General features: G+C 43.3%; 1 protein-coding gene across 2 annotated transcripts in view; it reads left to right on the plus strand.

Moving 5' to 3' along the window:
• The window catches only part of LOC129710284 (adenylate cyclase type 1-like), a 253216-nt gene extending 229628 nt beyond the window's left edge, over positions 1-23588 (plus strand). For both annotated transcript variants that reach the window (XM_055657175.1, XM_055657184.1), the window contains 3 exons: positions 13177-13291; positions 17269-17393; positions 20773-23588. In XM_055657175.1, the coding sequence (XP_055513150.1) occupies positions 13177-13291; positions 17269-17393; positions 20773-21096 (564 nt within the window). In that variant the 3' untranslated portion in view covers positions 21097-23588. The remainder of the gene's footprint in view (positions 1-13176; positions 13292-17268; positions 17394-20772) is intronic.
• The last annotated feature ends 687 nt before the right edge of the window (positions 23589-24275 follow it).

Genomic DNA, 24275 nt, shown 5'->3' on the forward strand with positions numbered 1-24275 from the left:
CTCAAAAGGCAATATGGGGAGAAATGATGATGTACGGAGATAAATTAGCCAAGAATATAAAAGAGGATAGTAAAAGCTTCTTTAGGTATGTGAAGAGGAAAAAAATAGTTAAGACCAAAGTTGGACTCTTGAAGACTGAAAAAGGTGAATTTATTATGGGGAACAAGGAATGGCAGATGTTGAACAGGTACTTTGGATCCATCTTAACTAAGGTGTTCACAAACAATCTTCATGATATACTAGTGGCCAGAGGATTTGGGGTGACGGAGGAACTGAAGGAAATCCACATTAGGCAGGAAATGGTGTTGTGTAGACTGATGTGACTGAAGGCTGATAAATCCCCAGGGCCTGATGGTCTACATCCCAGGGTACTTAAGGAAGTGGCTCTCTAAATTGTGGAGACATTAGTGATAATTTTCCAATGCTCTACAGATTCCAGAGCAGTTCCTATGGATTGAAAGGTAGCTAATGTTATCTCACTTTTTAAGAAAGGCGGGAGAGAGAAAAAGGATAGGTGATGTAAGTTGTAAACAGGTTTTTTTTTGAGCCAGTATAATAATAATAATAATAATAATAATAATAACTTTATTTATAGAGCACTTTAAAGACAACCACTGTTGCCACAAAGTGCTGTACATGATTAATCATGGACAAAAAACTATTACACAACAATAAAAACATTAAAAGAGAGAGTAAAAACAATTTAAAAAAAACATTAAAAGCACTAAAACAGGAGCAAAGTCTCAAACAGGGTCAAAAGCCAAGGAATATAAATGTGTTTTAATACTGGTTTTGAAGATGGACAGTGAGGGGGCCTGCCTGATGTGCAACGGCAGAGTGTTCCATAGCGCCAGAGCAGCAACAGAGAAGGCTCTATCCCCTCTGAGCTTCCGCTTAGACCTCGGTACCTCCAGGAGCAGCTGATCAGCTGACCTGAGGCACCGGGCAGGAGCCTATGGATGAAGCAGCTCAGAGAGGTAAGGTGGGGCGAGCCCATTTAAAGATTTAAAAACAAATAAAATAATTTTAAAATGAACTCAAAAGTACACCAGGAGCCAGTGGGGGGAGGCCAGAATAGGCGTTATGTGCTCCCTCTTTCGAGTTCCAGTTAAAAGGCGAGCAGCAGCATTTTGAACCAAATGGAGACGAGCCAGGGAAGATCGAGCAACTCCAAAATAGAGTGCGTTACAGTAATCCAACCTAGATGTGATAAAGGCATGGATTACTGTTTCAAAATGCTGCCGCTCAAGAATGGGCTTTACCTTTGCCAGCTTCCTTGGGTGAAAGAAGCTGGATTTAACCACCGCGCCTATTTGATGATCTAATTTAAAATCACTGTCCATCTTAAAACCCAGGTCCAAAACTGTTGGCTTCACATACCGTGCCAGGGGACCGAAGTCAACAGGGAGAGGTTCACGGCAGCCATTGGGACTAAACAATATCACCTCTGTCTTCTTTTCATTAAATCCTAGAAAGTTTAGGGCCATCCAGGACTTAATGTCCTCAAGACAAGACAGAAGTCATTTGACAGAAAAGGCATCTTCCTTCCTCAGCGGCATATATAGTTGGCTATCATCAGCATAACAATGAAAAGAGATGCCATGCTTTCTAAGAATGGAACCAAGAGGAATTAAGTACAGTGAGAAAAGCAGGGGTCCTAAAATTGAGCCCTGTGGAACCATATATGACAGAGGAGCGGGGGAGGATTCAAAACCAGCAAGGCTTACACACATAGTTCTGTCTCCCAGATAAGACCTGAACCATCCCAGGGCACTGCCACAAATGCCCACTAGGTGCTGTAACCAAGATATTAAGATACCATGGTCCACTGTATCAAAGGCGGCAGATAGGTCCAGCAGGACAAGAACCACATAATCACCAGAATCATTAGCTAGGAGGATGTCATTAAAAACTCTTGTATAGTTTGCTGCCTTTGGTTGGGCCACACTTACAGAATCGTGCTTTGTTCTGAAATGCTCATTACAAAAGGGAGCTGGATATAATGGAGTACTAAAAATAATTACCAGGATGTTGTCAGAACTATGAATATATAACTGTTGGAAAGGTCACACAGGCTGTGTTTTAAAAATTTACAAAGATTTACAAAGATAATCCGAAGGTAGTCTTTAAAATTATGAAAGGTTTAATCGGTTAGATGTAGTAATAATGTTACCATTTTAGGGGAAGGCTCGTTAAAAAAAAATGGTTTTAAGGGATGGTGAGAATGTGGAATTCGCTCGTAAATAATAATTGCAAGTAATTCTCACTAACACATAACAGGGAGACTTGGATAATACATGAGAGAGAACAAAACAAAAGGGAATGTTAACATGAATGTAAGGTTGGAAGAGGATTGTTTGGATGATAAAGTTTGACTTGTGCCTTTTACACCTCTACAGAAAACCTATTCCTGAACTGTAAAATTCTACGTTAGATATAGTTCTTAGGGCAAACGGAATCAAGGGATATGGGGTGAAAACATGAATGGGTTACTGATTTTAGATGATCAGCCCTAATCATATTGAATGGCCTACTCCTGCACCTATGTTCTATGTTTTTATGTTTCTACATTGAAATTGATATTTGCCTTATATTTAGAACTAGACACTAGTGAGAAGTGCACTAGCAAAGGAAGTGGTGCAACAATAAATATTTGGCTTCAAACTCCCTGAGTGTTCAATCCTAGTATAAAACGCTCTGCAGCTGAGTGCTCCGGCAAAGTATCTGAGAAATAAGGAGGTTCTGTGAACTTCCTGAAACTAGGAGGTGCCCATGCTATGATGTCTTCACATTAATTTACATTTTATCCTGACAAATTAGGCCTATCACCACACTTGATACAAATTTTAATAAGACAGGCACCGTGGTGCAGCGGCAGAGCTGCTGCCTTACAACACCAGACTCCTGGGTTCAATCCTGACTTCGGGTGCTGTCTGTACGGAGTTTGTACATTCCATCTGTGACCACTGGGTTTTCTCTCGGTGCTCTGGTTTCCTCCCACAATCCAAAGTCATACAGGTTTGCAGGGTAATTGGCTTCAGTAAATTTGTAAATTGTCTCTATTGTGTAGGATAGTGCTAGTGTACGGGGTGATTGCTGGTCGGCACGGACCTGGTGCACTGAAGGGCCTGTTTCCATGGTGTATCTTTGAAGTTTAATATCTAAAGGGCAAGCCAATAATGGAAATAAGAATGTTGATAAATTGATTATATCTAGACTTAGGATGGGATCAATAGTTATTTTATTCATTTATGTGATGTGAGATAAACTGGTAAATTCTGTAATTAATATTCTTCCCTCATTGATTAAAATGAACCATGACGATCCTCATAAGTAACTTTACACAGTCATAAAGAAATGTGATCAAGAAGGAACTGCAGATGCTGGAAAATCGAAGGGACACAAAAATGCTGGAGAAACTCAGCGGGTGCAGCAGCATCTATGGAGCGAAGGAAATAGGTGATGTTTCGGGCCGAAACGTCACCTATTTCCTTCGCTCCATAGATGCTGCTGCACCCGCTGAATTTCTCCAGCATTTTTGTGTACCTATAAAGAAATGTGATATGTTTCAAAATCAGATGATCTGTGGTTTGAAGGGGAATTAAGAAGTGAGGGGATAACCATGTTATTGCTACTCAAGGTGGTAGAGGGCATGCATTTCAGGAGCAATTGGGTGATTCCCTGCAATGTGTTTTATAGATGGTACTCCTTCATTTGCATGCACATACACAACCTACCAGAAAACATTTGGGACAGGTTGGGGTGAAGCCACCACAACGCAAAGAGTCGGATGAAAGGCCCCACTATGAAATGTCGCTGATCCATGTCCGCCAGAGATGCTGCCTGACCCGTTGAGTTACCCCAGCACTTTGTGCTTCACTTAAAATTCCAGCATTCATAGATCCTTGTGTCTCCCAAAAATATTCCCATGCTCGCTGTATCTCATTTACCCAGATCACAGCCTACTTCTTGACATTCTGCTACATTCTGATGGACTCAAGCCAGGAATATATCTGAGCCCTCTGGGCCTGCGGGACTGGTAACTTGAACTATATTGTTAACATCGCTCAAAGTTTCAGTGGGAGATATAAGTAAATATTTGATTGAGCTGTGACACTCCTCTGCTTGAATGGATTCAAGCCTCACTTAACAAACTGAATTAATACTCTCGATATACACTTGTGTACGATACTGAAAGAATTATTTGCACTGCCAATTGCTGCCTTTCAGATGAAACATCAGATTGCTAACATAACAGAGATAAAATCTCTCCATTATTGAAGAACAACAGTGGAGTTATAATAGTTTTGTAGTTAATATTTATCCTTTGGTCAATATTATCAAATCAAATTATGTATCACTTGCTTGAAGTATGTTTGCATGGTAAACAATAGTGATTACATTTCAAAAGCAATTATTAGCTTTGACATCCTGAAGACGACAAAGAAATTTATAAAAATAAAAATTCCTCCTTTGATCTAGATAGTATAACTTCTTACATTTTCACCTCTTCAGAGACAAATGCCTGAAGGCAAACAATTAGTCCCCAAGTCTAAAGGCGAAAAAAGAAAGAGCCTTCTGTTTTTTTTATGGCATTTCACACTCAACTGACCAGATCTATTTTGTTGGTGTTGTTTGTTGAAAAATGCCTTTGTTCCTCTTCAATTTACTCATTATAAAATCATGCCATAGAATTTATAATGTTAAGTTAGACAGCTGGAGACCTTAATTTAATATCTGGACATTTTTTTTAGTATAATACTACTGTCTAGTCAGTAGCTGTTCCTGAGCTTGTGAGGCTTCAGTTCACAGTCTTTTGACATGTTCAGTTTGCGATCTTTTGTGGGCGGCATAGCTGATAGAGCTGCTGCCTCGCTGCACCAGAGGCCCAGGTTCAAGCATCACCTTAGGTGCTGACTGTGTGGAGTTTGCACATTCTCCCTATGACAGCTTGGGTTTCATCCAGTTTCTCCTCTCAAATCCCAAAGATGTGGGCCCGTAGGTTAATTGGCCGATCCCTGCAATTAGAGGTAATTTTACCATGGATGAGAAAGTGAGAGTTAGTGTGAATAGCTGATTGATGGCCAGCATGATTTGGTAGACATGGATCTTTTTCCATGCTGTATCTCTTTTTTTTATTTTAAAGACTAAAACAAGGCCAATGTATTGAAACATAACACATTTTAGAGGTTAATCCTACAAAATTTGTTGTCCAAAATATTTATTCAAACCTAACAAAAAAGTAAACATTTATAAAACAAACACGAATATTGCAAATGTATAATTGTTAATTAATTAATTAAGATTCTGATTCAAGAGAATTGACAGATTGAAGAAGAAACATTTCTTGCTGTTCTTCAAACTGTGCCTGTCTCTTATCTACAAATGACATCCAACACTGAAGATTCTTTGATGCTGACTTAGCATAAAACAGAAATCTTGTCTACACAGAGGGTGGTAGTTATATGGAGCGAGATGCCAGAGCAAATAGTTGAGACAGGTGCAATAACAACATTTAAAATATATTTGGTCAGGTAAATGGATAACAAAGGTTGAGAGGGATATGAGCCAAACGCAGGAAAATGGGACTGGCTGGATGGGACATCTTGGTCGGTTTGAGGGAGTTGGGCCTAAAGGCCTGTTTCCATACTGTATATTATTTTTATTTTGCATAGTCACCATTGCAGACAAAGAGGGTGTTCGTCACCCTCTCCATATTATCCTTGAATTAGTTTCAAAGCCAGGGGAGAATTTGGGCATCATTCTTATTGGTGCAGCGGAAAAATCAGGTATAAATCAGACAAAGGATGGCTGAACCACTTTTAGTGAAACACATTTATTTTTAATACAGCAATTTGTCCTTACGGCTCCAGGTCTTTGGTTTCTATTCATTTATTTTTCGTTGATAATGCCTCAATTTTTTCAGAACACCAGAGAAATTCAGCATGTCACTAATGACTCTTACTAACTTCTACAGATGCACCATACAAAGCGTTCTATTGGGTTGCAACACAGTGAGTAAGAAGGGACTGCAGATGCTGGTTTATACCGAGGATAGACACACAATGGTGGAGTAATTACGTGGAAGATAGACACAAAAAGCTGGAGTAACTCAACAGGACAGGGAGCATCTCTGAAGGGAAGGAATGGGTGACGCTTCGGGTCGAGATCCTTGTTCAGACTGGTTAGGGATAAGGGAAACGAGAGATATAGATGGTGATGTGGCGAAATAAAGAACATTGAATGAAATATATGTCTGTGGAATTCTCTGCCTCGGAGGGCGGTGGAGGCAGGTTCGCTGGATGCTTTCAAGAGAGAGCTAGATAGGGCTCTTAAAAACAGTGGTCAGGGGATATGGGGAGAAGGCAGGAACGGGGTACTGATTGGGGATGATCAGCCATAATCACATTGAATGGCAGTGCTGGCTCAAAGGGCCAAATGGCCTTCTCCTGCACCTATTGTCTATTGTATATTGTCTATTGATATGCAAAAAGGTAACGATGATAAAGGAAACAGGCCATTGTTAGCTGTTTGTTGGGTGAAACGAGAACCTAGTGCAACTTGGGTGGGGGAGGGATAGAGAGAGAGAGGGAATGCCAACACCACCTGAAGTTATTATGGGGAACAAGGAAATTGCAGATGAGTTGAACGGGTACTATGGATTCGTCTTCACTAAGGAAGACAAACAATCTCACTGATGCACTAGTGGCCAGAGAATCTGGGATGATGGAGGAACTGAAGGAAATTCACATTAAGCAGGAAATGGTGTTGGATAGACTGATGGGACTGAAGGCTGATAAATTCCCAGGGCCTGATGGTTTGTATCCCAGGGTAATTAAGGAAGTGGCTCTAGAAGTTGTTGATGCATTGATGATCATTTTCCAATGTTCTATAGATTCAGGATCAGTTCCTGTGGATTGGAGGGTAACTAATGTTATCCCACTTTTTAAGAAAGGCGGGAGAGAGAAAACAAGGAGTTATAGACCAGTTAGCCTGACGTCGGTGGTGGGGAAGATGCTGGAGTCAATTATAAAAGATGAAATAGCAGCACAATTGGATAACAGTAGCAGGATCGGTCCGAGTCAGCATGGATTTACGAAGGCAAAATCATGCTTGACTAATCTACTGTAATTTTTTGAGGATGTAACAAGGAAAATGGACAAGGGAGAGCCAGTGGATGTAGTGTACCTGGACTTTCAGAAAGCATTTGAATAGATTCCACATAGGAGTTTAGACGGCAAAATTAGAGCACATGGTATTGCGGGTAGGGTACTGACATGGATAGAAAATTGGTTGGCAGTTAGGAAACAAAGAGTAGGGATTAATGGGTCCCTTTCTGAATGGCAGGCAGTGACTAGTGGGGTACCACAATGCTCAGTGCTAGAACTGCAGCTATTGTCGCAGCGGCCTCTGCAGTCCGTCTGTCTTTTTATTATTTTTTGTCTCGTTTCAATGTAGTTTTTTTTTTTTGATGGGGTATGTGTGTGTGGGGGGCGGGGGGTGGGGGAAACTTTTAAAATCGTTCCCCTGCACGGAGAACCCGACCTTTTCTCTGTCGGGTCTCCGTTGTCATTGGGGCTGCAACGTGGAGCGGCCTCCAACCGGAACGACCTGGGACTCCAGACGCGGAGCTGCGGGCTTACCCACCATCGCGGAGCTGGCCGAGTTCGGAGCGGGTTGAGCTGTGGTGGCGCTCGGCTGCGACCCGACCCCCGGAGGTTCGGTGGCTCCAGCCGCAGGTGTGGTGGACAGAAACACCGGCAGCCCGCGGGTCCCTGCTGGGAGACCGCTTTCCGGGTCTTCCGCAACGGCGACTTCACCCGCCCGAGTTGCGGGGTCGAAGAGTACCTGGAGCGGGGACACTTACCATCGCCCGGCGCGGATTTAAATGGCTGCGGGACTTTGCTAGCGCCCACTGGGGGCTCCAACAACAAGACCCGGAGCGCGGCCTTGCATCACCCGGCGCGGCGTTTATGGCCGCGGGACAATTACCATCGCCCGCCAGGGGCTTTGACTCTGACATCGGGAGGGGAATGGGGAGTGCAGGGGAGAGATAAGTTTTTCCCTTCCATCACAGCGAGGAGGAGATGCACTGTGATGGATGTCTGTGTAAATTGTGTTGTGCCTTGGGTCTTTTTCTTGTGTGTATGACTGCAGAAACAACATTTCATTTGAACCTCTATGAGGTTCAAATGACAAATAAAATTGTATTGTATTGTATTAATGGTTTAGGTGAAGGGATTAAAAGTAACATTAGAAAATTTGCAGATGACACAAAGCTGGGTGGCAATGTGAACTGTGAGGATGATGCTATGAGGATGCAGTGTAACCTGGACAGGTTGGGTGTGGGCAGATGCATGGTAGATGCAGTTTAATGTGGATTAATGTGAGGTTGTCCACGTTAGTGGCAAAAAACAGGAAGGTAAATTATTATCTGAATGATGTCAAGTTGAATAAAAGGGGAAGTACCTGGGGGACAGGTTGCAGGTGTGGGCAGATGGCATGGTAGATGCATCTATTAATGTGGATTAATGTGCACCGGTTGTCCACGTCTAGTGGCATGAAAAACAGGTTAAGGTCCCAAATTCGGGCTCCTCCTTATTCCCTTTCTGAATGATGTCAAGTTGAAATATTTCCTTCGCTCCAAATGCTGGGAAGTTTCTCAACGAGAACCTCTAGGGGGGTCCTTGTTCATCAGTCACTGAAAGTAAGCATGCAGGTACAGCAGGCAGTTAAGAAAACAAATGCTATGTTGGCCTTCATAACAAGAGGAGTTGAGTATAGGAACAAGGAGGTCCTTCTGCAGTTGTACAGGACCCTAGTGAGACCACACCTGGAGTATTGTGTGCAGTTTTGGTCTCCAAATTCTTCCTATTGAGGGAGTGCAGCATAGGTTCACGAGGTTAATTCCTGGGATGGTGGGACTGTCATATGTTGATGGAATGGAGTGGCTGGATTTGTATACTCTGGAATTTAGAAGGATGAGAGGGAATCTTATTGAAACATATAAGATTATTAATTGGACAAATTAGACACAGGAAACATGTTCCCGATGTTGGGGGAATCCGGAACCAGGTGCCACAGTTTAAGAATAATGGGTAAGCCATTTAGAACTGAGATGAGGGAAAAACCTTTTCACCCAGAGGGTTGTAAATCTGTGGAATTCTCTGCCTCAGAAGGCAGTGGAGACCAATTCACTGTATGCTTTCAAGAGCGAGATCTTAAAGATAGCGAAGTCAGGGGATATGGGTAAAAAGGCAGGAATGGGGTACTGTGTGGATGAACTGCCTTTATCACAGTGAATGGTGGTGCTGGCTCGAAGGGCTGAATGGCCTACTCCTGCACCTACTGTCTATTGTCTATTGTCTATTGTCTATAGATAAATCAATATCCATACTAATGGACTGTAAGCTGTCCAAGCGAAATACGTGATGCTGTTCCTCCAATTTGCGTTTAGTCTCACTCTGACAATGACTAGGACAGAAAGGTCCGTGTGGGAATGGGAAGAAGAATTAAAGTATTTAGCAACCGGGAGGTCAGGTAGGGTCAGGTGGACTGAGCAAAGGTGTTCAGTGAAACGATCACCCAGTCCACGTTTGGTCAGCTGATGTATAAGAGTCCACATTTTGAAGAGCGGATACAGTAGATGAAGTTGTAGTTGGTGCAATTGAACCTCTGTTAGGGTCCCTGGACAGAGTCGAGTGAGGAAGTATAGGGGCAGGTGTTACATCTTCTACGGTTGCAGGGGAATGTACCTGGGGAGGGGGTGGTTTGGGTGGGAAGGGATGAGTTAACCAGGGAGTTGTGGAGAGAACGGTCTCTGCAGAGTTGGGAAAATGTGACGAGTGTTGGGATCCCGTTGGGGGTGGTGAAAAGTTTAGAGGATTATGTGTTGTATGCAACAGCTGATGGGGTGAAAGGTAAGGACTAGGGGGACTCTGTCTGTTGCGACTCGGGAAAGGGGGAGCAAATGCGGAGCTGCAGGGTACTGAGGAGGCACGAGTGAGAGCCTCATCTTTGATGGGAGAGGGGAACCTCCGTTCCCTAAAAAATGAGGATATCTAGGATGAACTGGTATGGAACACCTCATCTTGGGCGCAGATGCGGCGTAGACTGAGGAATTGGGAGTAGGATATAGAGTCTTTGCAGGAAGCAGGGTGGGAAGAAGTGTAGTTGAGATTGTTGTGGGAGTCAGTGGGTTTGTAATCAATATCAGTCGATAGTCTATTTCGTGTGATGGAAACCGAAAGATCAAGAAAGGGGAGGGAGGTGTTGAGGATGGTCCAAGCAAATTTGAGTGCAGGATGGAAATTGGTTGTGAAGTTGATTAAGTCAATGTTCTGCATGGGTGCAGGAGGTCGCACTGATGCTGTCATCAATGTAACGGAGATAGAGCTTGAGGATAGGACCAGTGTATGCCTGGAACAGGGATTGTTCAAGTGGCAGGCATAGCTGGGGCCCATGTGGATGCCCATAGCTACGCCCTGGATTATGAGGAAATGGGAGGAGTCAAAGGAGAAGTTGTTGAGGGTGAGGACCAGCGAAATACCAGCGACTATGCGAAATAGAGTGTTAATAGAAGGAAATTGGATGGTTCTGCAATCGAGGAAGAAACGGAGGGTTTTAAGACCTTCCTGGTGGGGAATGGAGGTGTAGAGTGATTGAATGTCCATAGTAAAGATGAAGGAGTGGGGGCTTGGAAAGCGGTAGTCATTAAAGAACGGGTCAGTCAGCATCTCTGAGAAAAGGAACTTTTAAATCTCTCCCTGCACGGGAGACCCGACCTTTTCTTGTCGGGTCTCCGTTGTCGTTGGGGCTGCAAGGAGGAGCGGCCTCCAACAGGAGATGACCGGGGACTCTGGGCCGACGACTAACCTCACCGTCGCGGAGCTGGCCGAGTCCAGAGCTGGTGGAGCGGTGGTGGAGCGCTGCTGCTGCTGTGGCCCGATCTCCGGAGATTCGGAGGCTGCAACTGCGGGTCTGGCGGACGGTGGCACCGGGAGCCCGCGGGTCCCTGGAGGGAGACCGCTTTCCAGGGCTCTCGCAACGGCGACTTCTCCCGCCCGAGTTGCGGGGTCGAAGAGCTCCTGGAGCGGGGCCTTACAGCACCGCCCCGCGCGGCTTGGAATGGCGGCGGGACTCTGCGAGCGCACGCCGGGGGCTCTAACACCAAGACCCGGTGTGCGACCTCGCACAACCCAGCGTGGCTTTAATGGCCGCGGGACAATCGCCATCGCCAGCCGGGGGCTTTGACTTTGACTCTGACATCGGGGGGGGGGAGAGTGCAGTGTAGAGATAAGTTTTTTTGGCCTTCCATCACAGCGATGTGATGGATGTTTATGTAAATTATGTTGTGTCTTGGGTCTATTTGTTTGTACTGTATGGCTGCAGAAACGGCATTTCGTTTGGACTTCAAGGGGTCCAAATGACAATTAAATTGAATCTTGAATCTTGAATCTTGAGTTAGAGATGTAGCCCAGTCCATCACAGATAAAACTCCTCTATAAACTCGATCCCCTCGCAACTACATCTTCACCATGCTGCCTCGGGGAAACAGCTAATGTAATCAAGAACCATCTTCACCAAAATTCTCTCTTCTCCCTTTGGATCGAATATTCAAAAGCTTGAATTCAGTTCAACTATATTAAGGAAGATAATTTTACCTCTGTTGTCAGACTACTGAATGTTCCTCCATTAAGATAAGGTGTAGCACTAATCTTCCAACCTACTTCATTGCAGATGTTACAATTTTATTTTACCTGCACTTTGAATAAATGTGATATCACATTCGGATAAATGTGAGGTTATCCACTTTGGTGGCAAGAACAGGAAGGCAAATTATTATCTGAATGGTGTCAATTAGGAGAAGGGGGGGGGGGGGGGGGGTGAAATAAGATCTGGGTGTGCTTGTACATCAGTCACTGAAAGTAAGCGTACAGGTACAGCTGGCAGTGAAGAAAGCTAATGGCATGTTGGCTTTCATTGCACGAGGATTTGAGTTTAGGAGCAAGGAGGTCCTACTGCAATTGTACAGGGCCCTGGTGAGACCGCTCCTGGATTATTGTGTGCAATTTTGGTCTCCTAATTTGAGGAAGAACATTATTCCTATTGAGGGAGTGCAGCATAAGTTCACCAAGTTGATTCCAGGAATGGCGGGACTGATGAAAGAATGGGTCGACCGGGCTTGAATTCACTGGAATTTAGAAGGATGAGAGGGTATCTTTTAGAAACATATAAAATTCTTAGAGGATTGGACAGGGTAGATGCAGGAAAAAAAATCCCGATGTTGGGGGTCCAGAACCAGGGGGTCACAGTTTAAGAATAAGGGATAGGCCATTTAGGATTGAATTGAGAAAAAAACTTTTCACCCAGAGAGTTGTGAATCTGTGGAATTCTCTGCCACAGAAGGCAGTGGAGCCCAATTCACTGGATGTTTTCAAGAGAGAGTTAGAGTTAACTCTTAGGGCTAAGGGAATCAAGGGATATAAGGAAAAAAGCCAGAACGGGGCACTGAGTTTTGGATGATCAGCCATGATCATATTGAATGGCGGTGCTGGCTCAAAGGGCTGAATGGCCTACTCCTGCACCTATTTTCCATGTTTATATGTTTCCTATGTTTCTCTGTAACAGAAATGTTATAATGCTGAAACACCATATGCTGCTGTATTCTGTACAAAAGAGTATTTTTCTCTTTGCACTATCAGTTGTATTTCTGTATGGCTTGATTATACTCATCTATAGTGTGATTTAACACAAAATGCTGCACTGAAACAAGGCTGTTCACTGTATCTCAGTACACGTGATAATAATAAACCAATATAGGTGTAATTCATTGTTTATCTCTAATTCTCCTTGAGAAGTTAGTATTGAGCCATTGTTATTAACCAATGCCATGCTCTGGTGAAGGTGCTCACACAGTGCTGATGGGAACGAGATTTTGTTCTCGCCCCAATAATGAAGGATGATGTGCCACTTGGAGGGAAGCTTGCAGGTGATGATGTTCCCATGTCCTTGTGCTTTAAAGTTGTAGAGATTATGTGTTCGGGGACATTGTTGCAGAAATAATAGTTCATGCCACATACAATGTACCTAGATGTAAATGCCTGATAATATATTGCGACCTATTTAAACATTGATCACTTTTAATAACATTTTCTCATCTTTTTTAAACTGCAGGCAAAACGATCAATTTTTGCACATCTGAGTACTCTGGCAGAATTTGCAATAGAAATGTTTGATGTTCTGGATGAAATCAATTACCAGTCATACAATGACTTTGTCTTGAGAGTTGGTAAGTAGCTGACTTGTTACTACTTTTGGTTATGTTGCGTTCTAGGAATGGCCCTGTCTCACGGTGCGAGTCCACTCACGAGTGATCCCGAGTTTGAAACAAATCAAACTCGTGGTAATCACATGGAATTAACGTAGCGGGAACGTCGGAACTCGTAACACTAACGGCAGGTGCTCGGGAAACTTGTTAACACGTGAAAATCTTTCAACATGATGAAAGATTTCCATGAGTCAAATTTACTTTTGAAGTAAAAATGTTAAACTTTTAAACTCGTTGTATGACCGTAGTAGCCCGTGAGTTTACCATAGTGACTCGTGAGTCTACCGTGGGCACTCTTCAACTCAGCGGGACAGGCAGCATCTCAGCTGAGGAGGAATGGGTGACGGGATGACGTTTCCAAAATTCTGCTGCTTCACTTTTTGTCAACTAGCATCTGCCCTTTCTTGTGTATGACTTTATTTGTATCCGTGGCAGTTGATTGTCGCTCCCTTCAGTTTCCCAATGGGTCGGGACGTGGGGGGACGGGGGTCGGGACAGGGTGGGGGAAGTTGCTTGACAGCATATGGTGACAACAAGCAGGAAGGGTCTTTGCAGATGAATTGCTGGTGAATCCTTTCAGGCTGACAGGTAGCATGGTGTAAATTACTCTCTGTTCATAGTATTACATTATCTTTTGCTGCCTTTTATGTGTGTAGTTTGGGCCAGAGAATAGTTAGGAGCAACATTGAAGATGGGAAAGCAATGGCTGAGGGAAGAAGGCAAGATATGCCAAGGAGGCCACAACTAGAGTGGGCCTTTTGTTAGTTCAAACTTTGTACAATACAATATGCAATAATATACAATACAATACAATACAACGGTTTATTTGTCACATTGCACAAAAAGTGCAAGTGAAATGATATGTCAGCAGCGATACAATGATAAAGAGCACACACAAAAACACAATAAAATTTTAACATAAACATCCACCACAGCATTCATCACTGTGGTGGAAGGCACACAATTTGGCCAGTCCTCCTCCATTTTCCCCCGTGGTCGGGACCTCTACCCTTCGCAGCAGTCGCTGCGGGCGTCCAGATGGTAAGGACAAGGTACAAGTCCAGGTAAGTCCAGAGTCGGCTCATCCCCACCAGAGACCGCAGCTTTTAGTTGGTATAGGCCGGCAGCCGAAGATTTAAAGTTCCCTCCATGTCGCAGCCATAAGCACCGCAGTCTGCAGGGCCGGCGGTCGAAGCTCCCCTCCAGGGGTGATGTTAAGTCCATACCGCACTCGCGGTAGAAGACGGCCGCGGGCCGGCGGTGGAAGCTTCTTCTTCCCCCCGGGTCCTCCACGAGGGATCCCGGGCTGTAGACGCCGCGCGAGCTGGAGCTGTGCCGTCTGCTGCCGTCTGCTGCGGGCCAACGAAACGGAGCGCTCCCCTCCAGCGAGCCCCAGCTCCGTGCTGACAGTCCACGCTGCACCCGACGCCGGAGCCCCGAGCCCCGGGCACGTCTCCGGGAAAGGCCGCGCCGATCCTCGCTGTTAGGCCACGGGGGAGGCGACCTGGAAAAAGTCGCCTCTCCTTGGAGGAGGCGACCAAAACGGTTTCCCCCTCACCCCCCCACACCACCCCCCACACAAAACACACGAAGGAACATTAAAAACATACTTCAAAACATACCAAAAAAATAAAAAAAGTTGAAAAAAACTAATGCGCTGCTGACAGGGCTGCCGCCAGTGCAGCGCCCCCACCGACCAGTAGAGACAGCAAACCTGGGTCTCTGGCACTGTAAGGCCGCAACTCTACTGCTGAACCACTGTGCTGCCCCCCTTTAATCTGGAGAAGAGTGCTTAAAGCTTTGCCTACTTTTCCGGCTTCACCAGAGTGCAAGGTGCCACAGATAATCAAATCATGGAATCATACAGCATGAAAATTGCTACAGTGTCTGCACTGATCATCAAGAAGATAGACAAAAATGCTGGTGTAAATCAACAGGACAGGAAGCATCTCTGAAGAGAAGGAATGGGTGACATTTCGGATCGAGATCTTTCTTCAGACTGAAAGTCACGGGAAAGGGAAACGAGAGATGATGATAATAGAAAAAATGAGTGAAAGATATGCAAAAAAGGAACAATGATAAAGGAAAAAGGTTATTGTTAACAGTAGCCATGTGAGAACGAAAAACTGGTGTGACTTGGGTTGGGGAGGGATGAAGTAACCCCTGCATTCCTGACCTTTTGTTCTGGGTTTAAGCCTGCACATCCTGGTCGGTTGTAAGACCAGCCTAACACAAGGCAGATACACCTGGCGACACAGCCAGGTGCTGAGATGTTTGGCCGCTGAACTCGAGTGCAAGAGAGTTACCACCAACGCCATGCCTATCAATGCCCAGATAACATTCCCACAAATACCATCCTTCATCCGGGAAGGAGAGAAACGGAGGACTAACCCCTCGCCTCTCAACTCATGCCCACTGAATGCAGCCAGAGACTGGGAAATGCGTGTTGACCTAGGCCAGAGGCTTTCGTTCCCAGTTGAAATTGCAGTTACCAACCAGCGACCAGACCTCGTTCTCTGGTCCAACTCCTGTCGGTGTGTTTTCATCATTGAGCTGACGGTCCCCTGGGAGGATGCTGTGGACGAGGCTTATGAAAGGAAAAAGCTTCGATATTCAAACCTTGCAGCAGAGGCAGAGGAGAGAGGTTGGAGGGTAAGGGTGTGTCCAGTGGAGGTGGGGTGCAGGGGCTTTGTAGCCAGTTCCAGCGCAAGGCTCCTGAGGGAAGTAGGAGTCAAAGGGCAGGCACAAAGGAGGGCAAAAAAAGAACTTGCCAATGCCGCCGAACGGAGCAGTCACTGGCTGTGGCTGAAGAGGAAAGATGCTGTCTGGGCTGCCATGTGACCATCTAGAAGCTAAAATAAGACACACCCAGGTCTGATCAACCTGCGGTGGGCCTGCCTCGACTGAGGGTGTCTTGTGATGAAAGGCCAAAAAACCCAGTGACGTTGAGGTACACAACTGAAGATGTGTCTGATTGTTAGCAAATTCACCTGGTGGTCATAACCAAGAATGTCAATTGTAGTGAAATCTTAGGGATTGGATCACCTAGTCCTACTAATCAATCTGACCTTTGGGTTTGATCCTGACCTCTGATGCTGTCTGGGTGGAGTTTGCACATTCTTCCTGTAACCTTACGCTTTCCCTGGGTGCTTTGTTCCCTCCCACAACTCAAAAACATATGGTATTGTGCAGGGAGTGGAAGCAAAAGTGGGGTAACATTGAACTAGTGTGAATGGGTGATCGATGGCTAGCGTGGGCTTGGTGAGCCAAAGGACCTATACCATGCTGTATCTTTCAATTAACCTACACAGTGACTTTGAAATATGGGTGAAACGGAGTACCCAGTGAAAATCCGGAGCACCCATAGGAATACCCACATAGTCACAAAAAGGTCATAAGGATCAGGCCTTGATTGCCACTGGTTTATCAGAAGGATGGAGAAACATCAATCCTCAGTGCTTTTCAATGCCAGCCTCTTTAATGCTCCTCTACTGTTAAACATTTGAACCATCACCAAATCCTTTCTTGTAATCAGTTTTGTTAGTTGATGTTGAAATATGCCAACCGCATTATTTGAAGTGAAGTATGATTAATCAGTTTATTTTTGCAGTTGCTGTTATTCGGTTTCTGTTTTGTCAGAGTGAGAGTCTCGATGGATCCCATAATGTTTTGGATTGTGCCTAGCCAATTGGAAAGAATGGGCCTGAAGCTTAGTTTGCTTTTCCCATTGTAGAATTTTTAAGTATGTTTATTATAAATTGAAGTGAACATTTTGGCCAAGGATAATATTATGTTAAAAGAACATTTTTCAACAATCCGATATTGAATGATCTATTTTCACTTGCCCCTTTCCTTTGATTTAAATATCTTTTTCTTACTGTTTGTAAGACTAACGGCAAGGATCAATGTTGAAATCACTTTTTTTTTTCTTTATTTAGGAATAAATGTTGGGCCTGTTGTGGCGGGTGTGATTGGAGCAAGAAGACCACAGTACGATATATGGGGAAACACTGTTAATGTTGCCAGCAGAATGGATAGCACTGGAGTTCAAGGCAAAATACAAGTCAGTAAATTGCCCTATTCGAATAATCGAACAAATTCAGACCTCAACAAGCTGTAATTTATTGACAGATGGTTTCTACATTTTTACTCAATAAATCATTATTTATTTTATCCCAGATCTATAAGAAGATAAGAAATGGGAACATAATTAACCTATCTGATACCTTGAGTTTGGTTTGCCATTCAATATGATCACGGCTGGTGCATGCCTCATCCACTTTCCTACCCAATGCACTCAATTCCTTAAGTGCCAAAAAGTCTACCAACCTCATCCATGGACATATGCAATGACTGAGCCCCTGTGGCCCCTGGGGTAAAAGGTTCCAACTCTCTACATAAAAAAATCCCCTCACCTCACATTCTGAGAATATGCTCTTTACCGCTTGAATCCAGAGATGAAGGAAGAGCTTCTCCTATCCATTCTGTTGACCTCTTTCGGAGAGTTTTGATTGTTTCAATGGAGCCACATCATCCAAACACCAGTATGTGCAAGCCAAGGTTACTGAATCTCCTTTTTAGGACCACCCTCTCACTGCAGGATGTTTTTGTTATGTTCGCTTATTTTCATCTCTCAATTTGTTTAAAATCGACACTATATACTAAGGCTGCTCCAACTTGCAATCGTATATATTGCAGGAATTATTTGAAGAAGTAAATAGCAGGACAAAGGCGAGTCAATATATGTTATATACCTAGATTTTCAGAAAACATTTGGTAAGTTGCCACACGGGAGGCTGCTAAAGATGATGAGATCCCTTGGTATCAAAGGGCGGATAGCCGGTTGCCTGGATGGCAGAAGGCAAAGAGTGGCAATAAAGGGGGCTTTTTCTGGTTGGCTGCCAGTGACTAGTGGAATTCTGCAGAGCTCGGTGCTGGGGCCACTGCTCTGTTCATGATTTGGATGGGGATTGAAGGCTTTGTGGTCATGTTTGCAGATGATATGAAAAAAGGTGGAGGGGCAGGTAGTGTAGAGAAAGCAGGGGCTCTGCAGAAGGACAAGGATAGGTTGAGAGAGTGGTGAGAGAAGTGGGAGATGGAATATATTTTATCAAACAGTGGAGTCATGCATTTTGGTAGTAGGAATAATGGTGTAGATTATTTTCTAAATGGGGAGAGAATCCAGAGATTGAAGGCACAAAGAGACTTGGGAGTGTTAGTGCAGGATTCCCAAAAAGTTAATCTGCAAGTTGAATCAGTAGTAAATAAAGCAAAAAATATTTTCTAGAGGGCATATACAAAAACAGGGGTGTAATGCTGAGGTGATGGTCAGGTCGCATTTGGAATATTGGGAGTAATTTTGGGCACCATATCTGAGGAAGGATGTGCTGGCTTTGAAGAAAGTCCAGAGGAGGTTTACAAGAATGATCCCAGGACTGAGGAGGTCAACATATGATGAGCGTTTGACAGCACTGGGCCTGTATTTGCTGCAGTTTAGAAGAATTAGGGGGGATCGCATTGAAACATAAAGAATAGTGAAAGGCTTGGATAGAGTGGATGTGGAGAGGATGTTTCCACTAGTGGGAGAGTCTAGGGCCAGATGTCATAGCCTCAGAATTAAAGGATGTTATTTTAGGAAGGAGATGAGGAGGAATTTCTTTAGTCAGAGGGTGGTGAATCTGTGAAATCCTTTGCCACAGAAGGCTGTGGAGGCCGTCAGTGGATATATTTAAGGCAAAGATAGATAGATTCTTGATTAGTACAGATCTCAGAGGTTATGGGGAGAAAGCAGGAGAATGGGGTTAGGAGGGAGAGATAGATCAACCATGATTGTATGGCGAAGTAGACGATGGGCAGAAAGGCCTAATTCTACTCCTATCACATGACCTTATGATATCAGAAAATAAAGTTATACATGCAGACTAATTTGTTATGCAATGAACTACAGATGCTGGAATATTGATCAAAACACACTGCTGGAGCAGCCCATCAGTCAGGCAGCATCTGTGGAGGGAATGGACGGATTAAGTTCCAGGATGGGACACTTCTTCATGCTGATAGTGATAGTGGGAGAAAACTGGAAAAGAGAGGTTGGGGGTGGGATAAAGTAATTTGTTGCTAGCCCTGATTTTTCCTGATTTTTTCTTCAGTACCTAAATTCAAGTCATCATTAACTATGCATTAACTTATTTCAAATCTGGTAAGTTTATTTAAGATATTTAGGGAATCAAAGTAGATAGAGTAAATGCAAGAATAGTGAAACAGGTCAATTAAGCCAAATGGTCGACATATTTCTATTTACGTAATTTAAAATGTATTTGTTTCTGAAATAAGCGCCTGGCTTCAATGCTCTCCCCACTGCAACATATGTTTGTGGAGTTATTTAAAATTCCTTGCTCCACTGCCTACATACCAGCACCCCCCCCAATACCTCCATAAAATGCCTATCCAGCAGCATCTTACAGATGCACTAGGACTTCCCTGGCCTGTTTTTAAAGATTCCTTTTCCAGCTTACCACAGAAAGGCATAGTTCATTGTTGAATGGAGTTGAAGATCCAAGGGGAAATTACAGAATTCTCCATTGTTTTGTCTTGGGATTTTAAGAGCTCCCACTGAGTTGGTGGCTGCAGAGACAGTTTAAGGACAGCTGCAGGACGATTGAGAGGTTGAGATGTTTGGGTATGTAGGTAATGCAGACACCAAGTTTAATTAACGACTCTGAAGGTACAAGCAAAAATGGAATATGCTCGCAGTGATGAGACAGCATTAGGCATTAAGAGATAGAAGCAGGAGAAGGCCACTTGGTTCCAGGAGCTGGTTCCATCATTTAATAAGATCATGGCTGATCAAAATTTCCTCAACTCCATTTTCCCAATTTATCCCCATAAATAGTGATTCCCTTACAGATTACCATTCTCTCTCAATTTTGAATGTATTTAAGCATTCAGTTTCCATAGCTTTCCAAAGAAAAGGAATTACCTTTCTCTTCCTAAACCTTGAAAAAGCATCCAAGTTAGAATTATTCAGAAGTTATGTGTTAAAAAATCCTGTATGTACAGTACCTCCTCCATCATAGGAAAAAAAGTTAATGGACTAAGAAAGGTAATTATCTTTCTTCCCCTGAGAACAGTAGGCCAATCACCAGAACCCTTCCAAATGCAATATCAGCTTCAAACCGCTAAGCCTTTCGTGCCTCTCGTATTTCTGCAGTGTCTTAGTAATGAACCTCACTGGATGATAGGCCTCCATTTTGCATCTGGGCAAAGCATCTGAACCCATATATATATACGGCAGGGTTAGTTCAAATCTCAGCAAATGCCTGCTGCAACCCCCTGGCAAGAGTCCACCATGTGTTTGTGGCAAATTAACTGATTGCAGGTGTTTGAGTTCTCGGAGTAAAGGTGATGATGTGCTAATAGTCTGTTTAATAACCAATCTCCAGGTAACAGAAGATGTCCACCGAATACTCAATAAGGGTAATTTTGAGTTTATCTGTCGCGGCAAAGTCAGTGTGAAAGGAAAAGGAGAAATGCTGACATACTTCCTTGAAGGGAAACCGAATACTAATCCACAAGCAAGCTCAACAAACATAGGGAGAAAAGCATTCTCATGTGGAAGGGCAAAACTGGGGACCAGCTGCCCTTCCGTGTCGTCAGTGGCCAGCTTCACAGTAAAGGCAGGACTTGGGGCACTTCAGACGGCTACGATGCAAACAACTCAGCCTGTGCATTGTGCTCCACCCATACCTGTTGTTGAACAAGCATAGCAAATGTTGGCACAAAACCGAAGTCCGCAACGCGAGCTGTCCAAAGGGAGAAGATCAGTTAATGATCATGCAAGAAGATTCCGACGTTTGGAAGTCAGGCACAGAGGAGCGGAATGTTCTCCTGGAACGGGCACCAGAATTATATGGGTCACAAACCACAGGAATTATTGCGATTAAAACCAAAGACTGAAACTTTGGGTCTTGTGAGAAACATTGCTTGGAATGGATGGCAAATTAAGGGCTAACTATTTGTTAGAATCAGCAAAGAACTACATTTTGGACATAGTAAATTATCTTTTTAAGTAAAATAAAGAATCTTAGAAGGCTTAATAAATTATAACTAGAATTTGTATGTTATAGCATTTCTCTGCATGTTTTCTAAATGTGCACAAACATTTTACCAGATGACATTAAGTTATAAAATAATTACTTTTTACTTCGGCTGCCAATAGATGTGTCCACACATTATCAGAATATCCATTTAATATTGCTTTATTTATTTTCTGTTTCCTTTGTTTAACATTTTCAATGCCTGCCTTTTTCAAACCGTTCTCTGCAAGATTTTATGGTACGTAATCTCTGTAAATAATTTATTGATTATACAGTATGGATTGTGTATGATATTTTTTAAAAAGCACATGTCAAGTGAATATTTAATTAACTTTTATAACAAAGTTTTATTTATGTAAGCATGACTGTTAATGTGCTTTAAAAACCGGGATTCTTCTTTTGTTGACATCCACAACATATGTTCAAACCTATTAAATATCAAAGGTACAGAACTCCCAATGATTATAGATAATCTTTGCCAGAAGGTTACAGGAGCACTGACTAAATAGTGAAAGTCTTTTTCTAGCATTGTGTCCCTGTAACTATTACTCAGTAGCAATAAACTTGAGCTTTAAGAATATGTATTGAGTATTCCGTAGAGAGAAAGGAATGTTATTAAGTTCATTCTGCACTATCAACTGATATTTTCACAATCTAATCAGTGTAGGCATCATATAACAAAGACAGCAATCTGCAGGTGGGAGAAGCAGATTGGGAATTGTTAACTTTTATCAAGCATTGTGGCCTCTGTACTTAAGTCAAATATTTTACAAACCATTAATTTTATGCTATGTCACACAACTAAAACCATTGCTACGAGTTTCATTTTTTAAGAACTGCAACTAGCTTGCTGATTTTCCATATTTAAATACGGGTCTTTTTATGTGCATATTGAATATTGTAAAATATCTTTCAGTCTCTTTTGGAACTGTAAGGATTAGCTAAAGAATCTGATATTTGTCCGACCTTTTATGTTAAAAGTGGATAATATTCATTGAAATGTTAAATGTGAATGTAAATTTCTAATTATAACTTTTTATACTGAGTGTTTGCACTATTATAATTTCCTTTGGGTCGAATGAAAAAGTTAAAAAAAAATTAAAAAACTTCTTTCCCATGTGTGAGCATTTGTAAGATGTACTGTGGTGTCTTCAATTAAGCTTGCAATGCAAAAGGATTTATAGGAAGATTTAATTCACTTTTGCTTCAAAATTTGAATTATTTGGAAAATCAACATTTTTTTTCCCCCAGCTTCGTTTAGAGATACAGGTCCTTCAATCTATCGAGTCCATGCCGATCAGCAATCCCTGCGCACCAACATTACCCTACACACACCAGGGACAATTTTTACATTTATACTTGGCCAATTTACTTACAAACCTGTATGTCTGCAAAGTTATGATATATGGCTTGGCCAGAGTTCCTATGATGAATTCACAGTGTGGAAAACAACATACTTAGTGCCCATCGTAATACCTAGGACATAGTAAAGTGCAACACTGGAACCAGCCCTTCAACGTGCAATGTCTGTGCTGATCATAATGCCAGATAAACTAATCTCATCTGCTTACATATCCATATCTCTCTGTTCCCAGCAGCTCCATGCCTCTTAAATGCCACTACCGTATCTTTCTCCATACTACCCCTGGCAGCATGTGCCAGGTATCCACCATCCTGTGTGAAAGACTTGCTCCACATATCTCCTTTAAACTTTGCCCCAGTTATCTTAAATCTATGCCCTCCTGTCTTTGAAATTTCCACCCTGGGAGAAAGATTTTGACTGCCTACCCTATCTACGGTTCTCATAGTTGTGTATATTTCAATCGGGTTTCCCCTCAGCCTCTGGTGTTTCAAAGAAAACAATCCTAATTTATCTTCTAGTGCTATCACGTATGACAGGCATTATTAACAAGTGTTGTCACTGTAGATGGAGGATCCGTTGTATAGGTCTTTAACAAACAATTGTGGAATTTTGACAGAAAACTTCAAACCTCTTTGCACCAATCTATGTAAAACACGCTCGCAGTTGTTTGAAAAGTGACACCGCTTCTACAATTAAATATTGTGGAGCGAGACATTTGTCTCAGTAACACCCAAACTTTATGAGAACTGTTTTCAGATCAAAAGAATGTGTTTAGCCCATGTACATGTTTTTGTTGTCCATTATGCATGCTGTCAGTCACATTGGAGAAGATAGTAATGCATGCGTGCCTAACATCTAAAGGGGTAGCACAGTGGTAGAATTGCTGCCTTAGAGCGCCAGAGTCCCGGATTCTGACTACAGGTACTGTCTCTTTGTTCTCACTCTAAAGGGCCTGCCCCACGGGCATGCGACTCCATGCGGCAAGCGCGACCTAAAGGGCCGGTCCCACCAGCATGCGCCTGCTTTCTATGGTGCATCTGTGGAAGTTGGTGAGAGTTGTAGGGGACATGCCAAACTTCCTTAGCCTTCTCAGGAAGTAGAGGCTTTGGTGTGCCGCCTTGGTCGTTGCTTCAATATGGGTGATCCAGGAAAGGAATTATATTTCCTCAATATCCAAGGCTTCATTCTGCAGCAGTTTACTGTGCTGACCGGGCCGCAAATGCAAATCAAAGGGTGGCTGCACAGTAACATGGGCTGTCCCCTGATATCATGGTTGATGACTCTAATACACATAAGCATAGAGTACATGGTGGCACAGTGGCACAACTGATCGAGCTGCTGCCTCATGATACCAGAGACCCAGGTTCGATCCTGACCTTGGGTGCTGGCCGTGTAGAGTTGCATGCTCTCCACGTGACCACGTGGATTTCCTCTGGGTGCTCCAATTTCATCCCAAATCATGCCGGTTTGTAGATTAATTGGCCTC

The sequence above is a fragment of the Leucoraja erinacea genome, chromosome 2 (assembly GCF_028641065.1).
Source record: "Leucoraja erinacea ecotype New England chromosome 2, Leri_hhj_1, whole genome shotgun sequence".
Taxonomy (NCBI): domain Eukaryota; kingdom Metazoa; phylum Chordata; class Chondrichthyes; order Rajiformes; family Rajidae; genus Leucoraja; species Leucoraja erinaceus.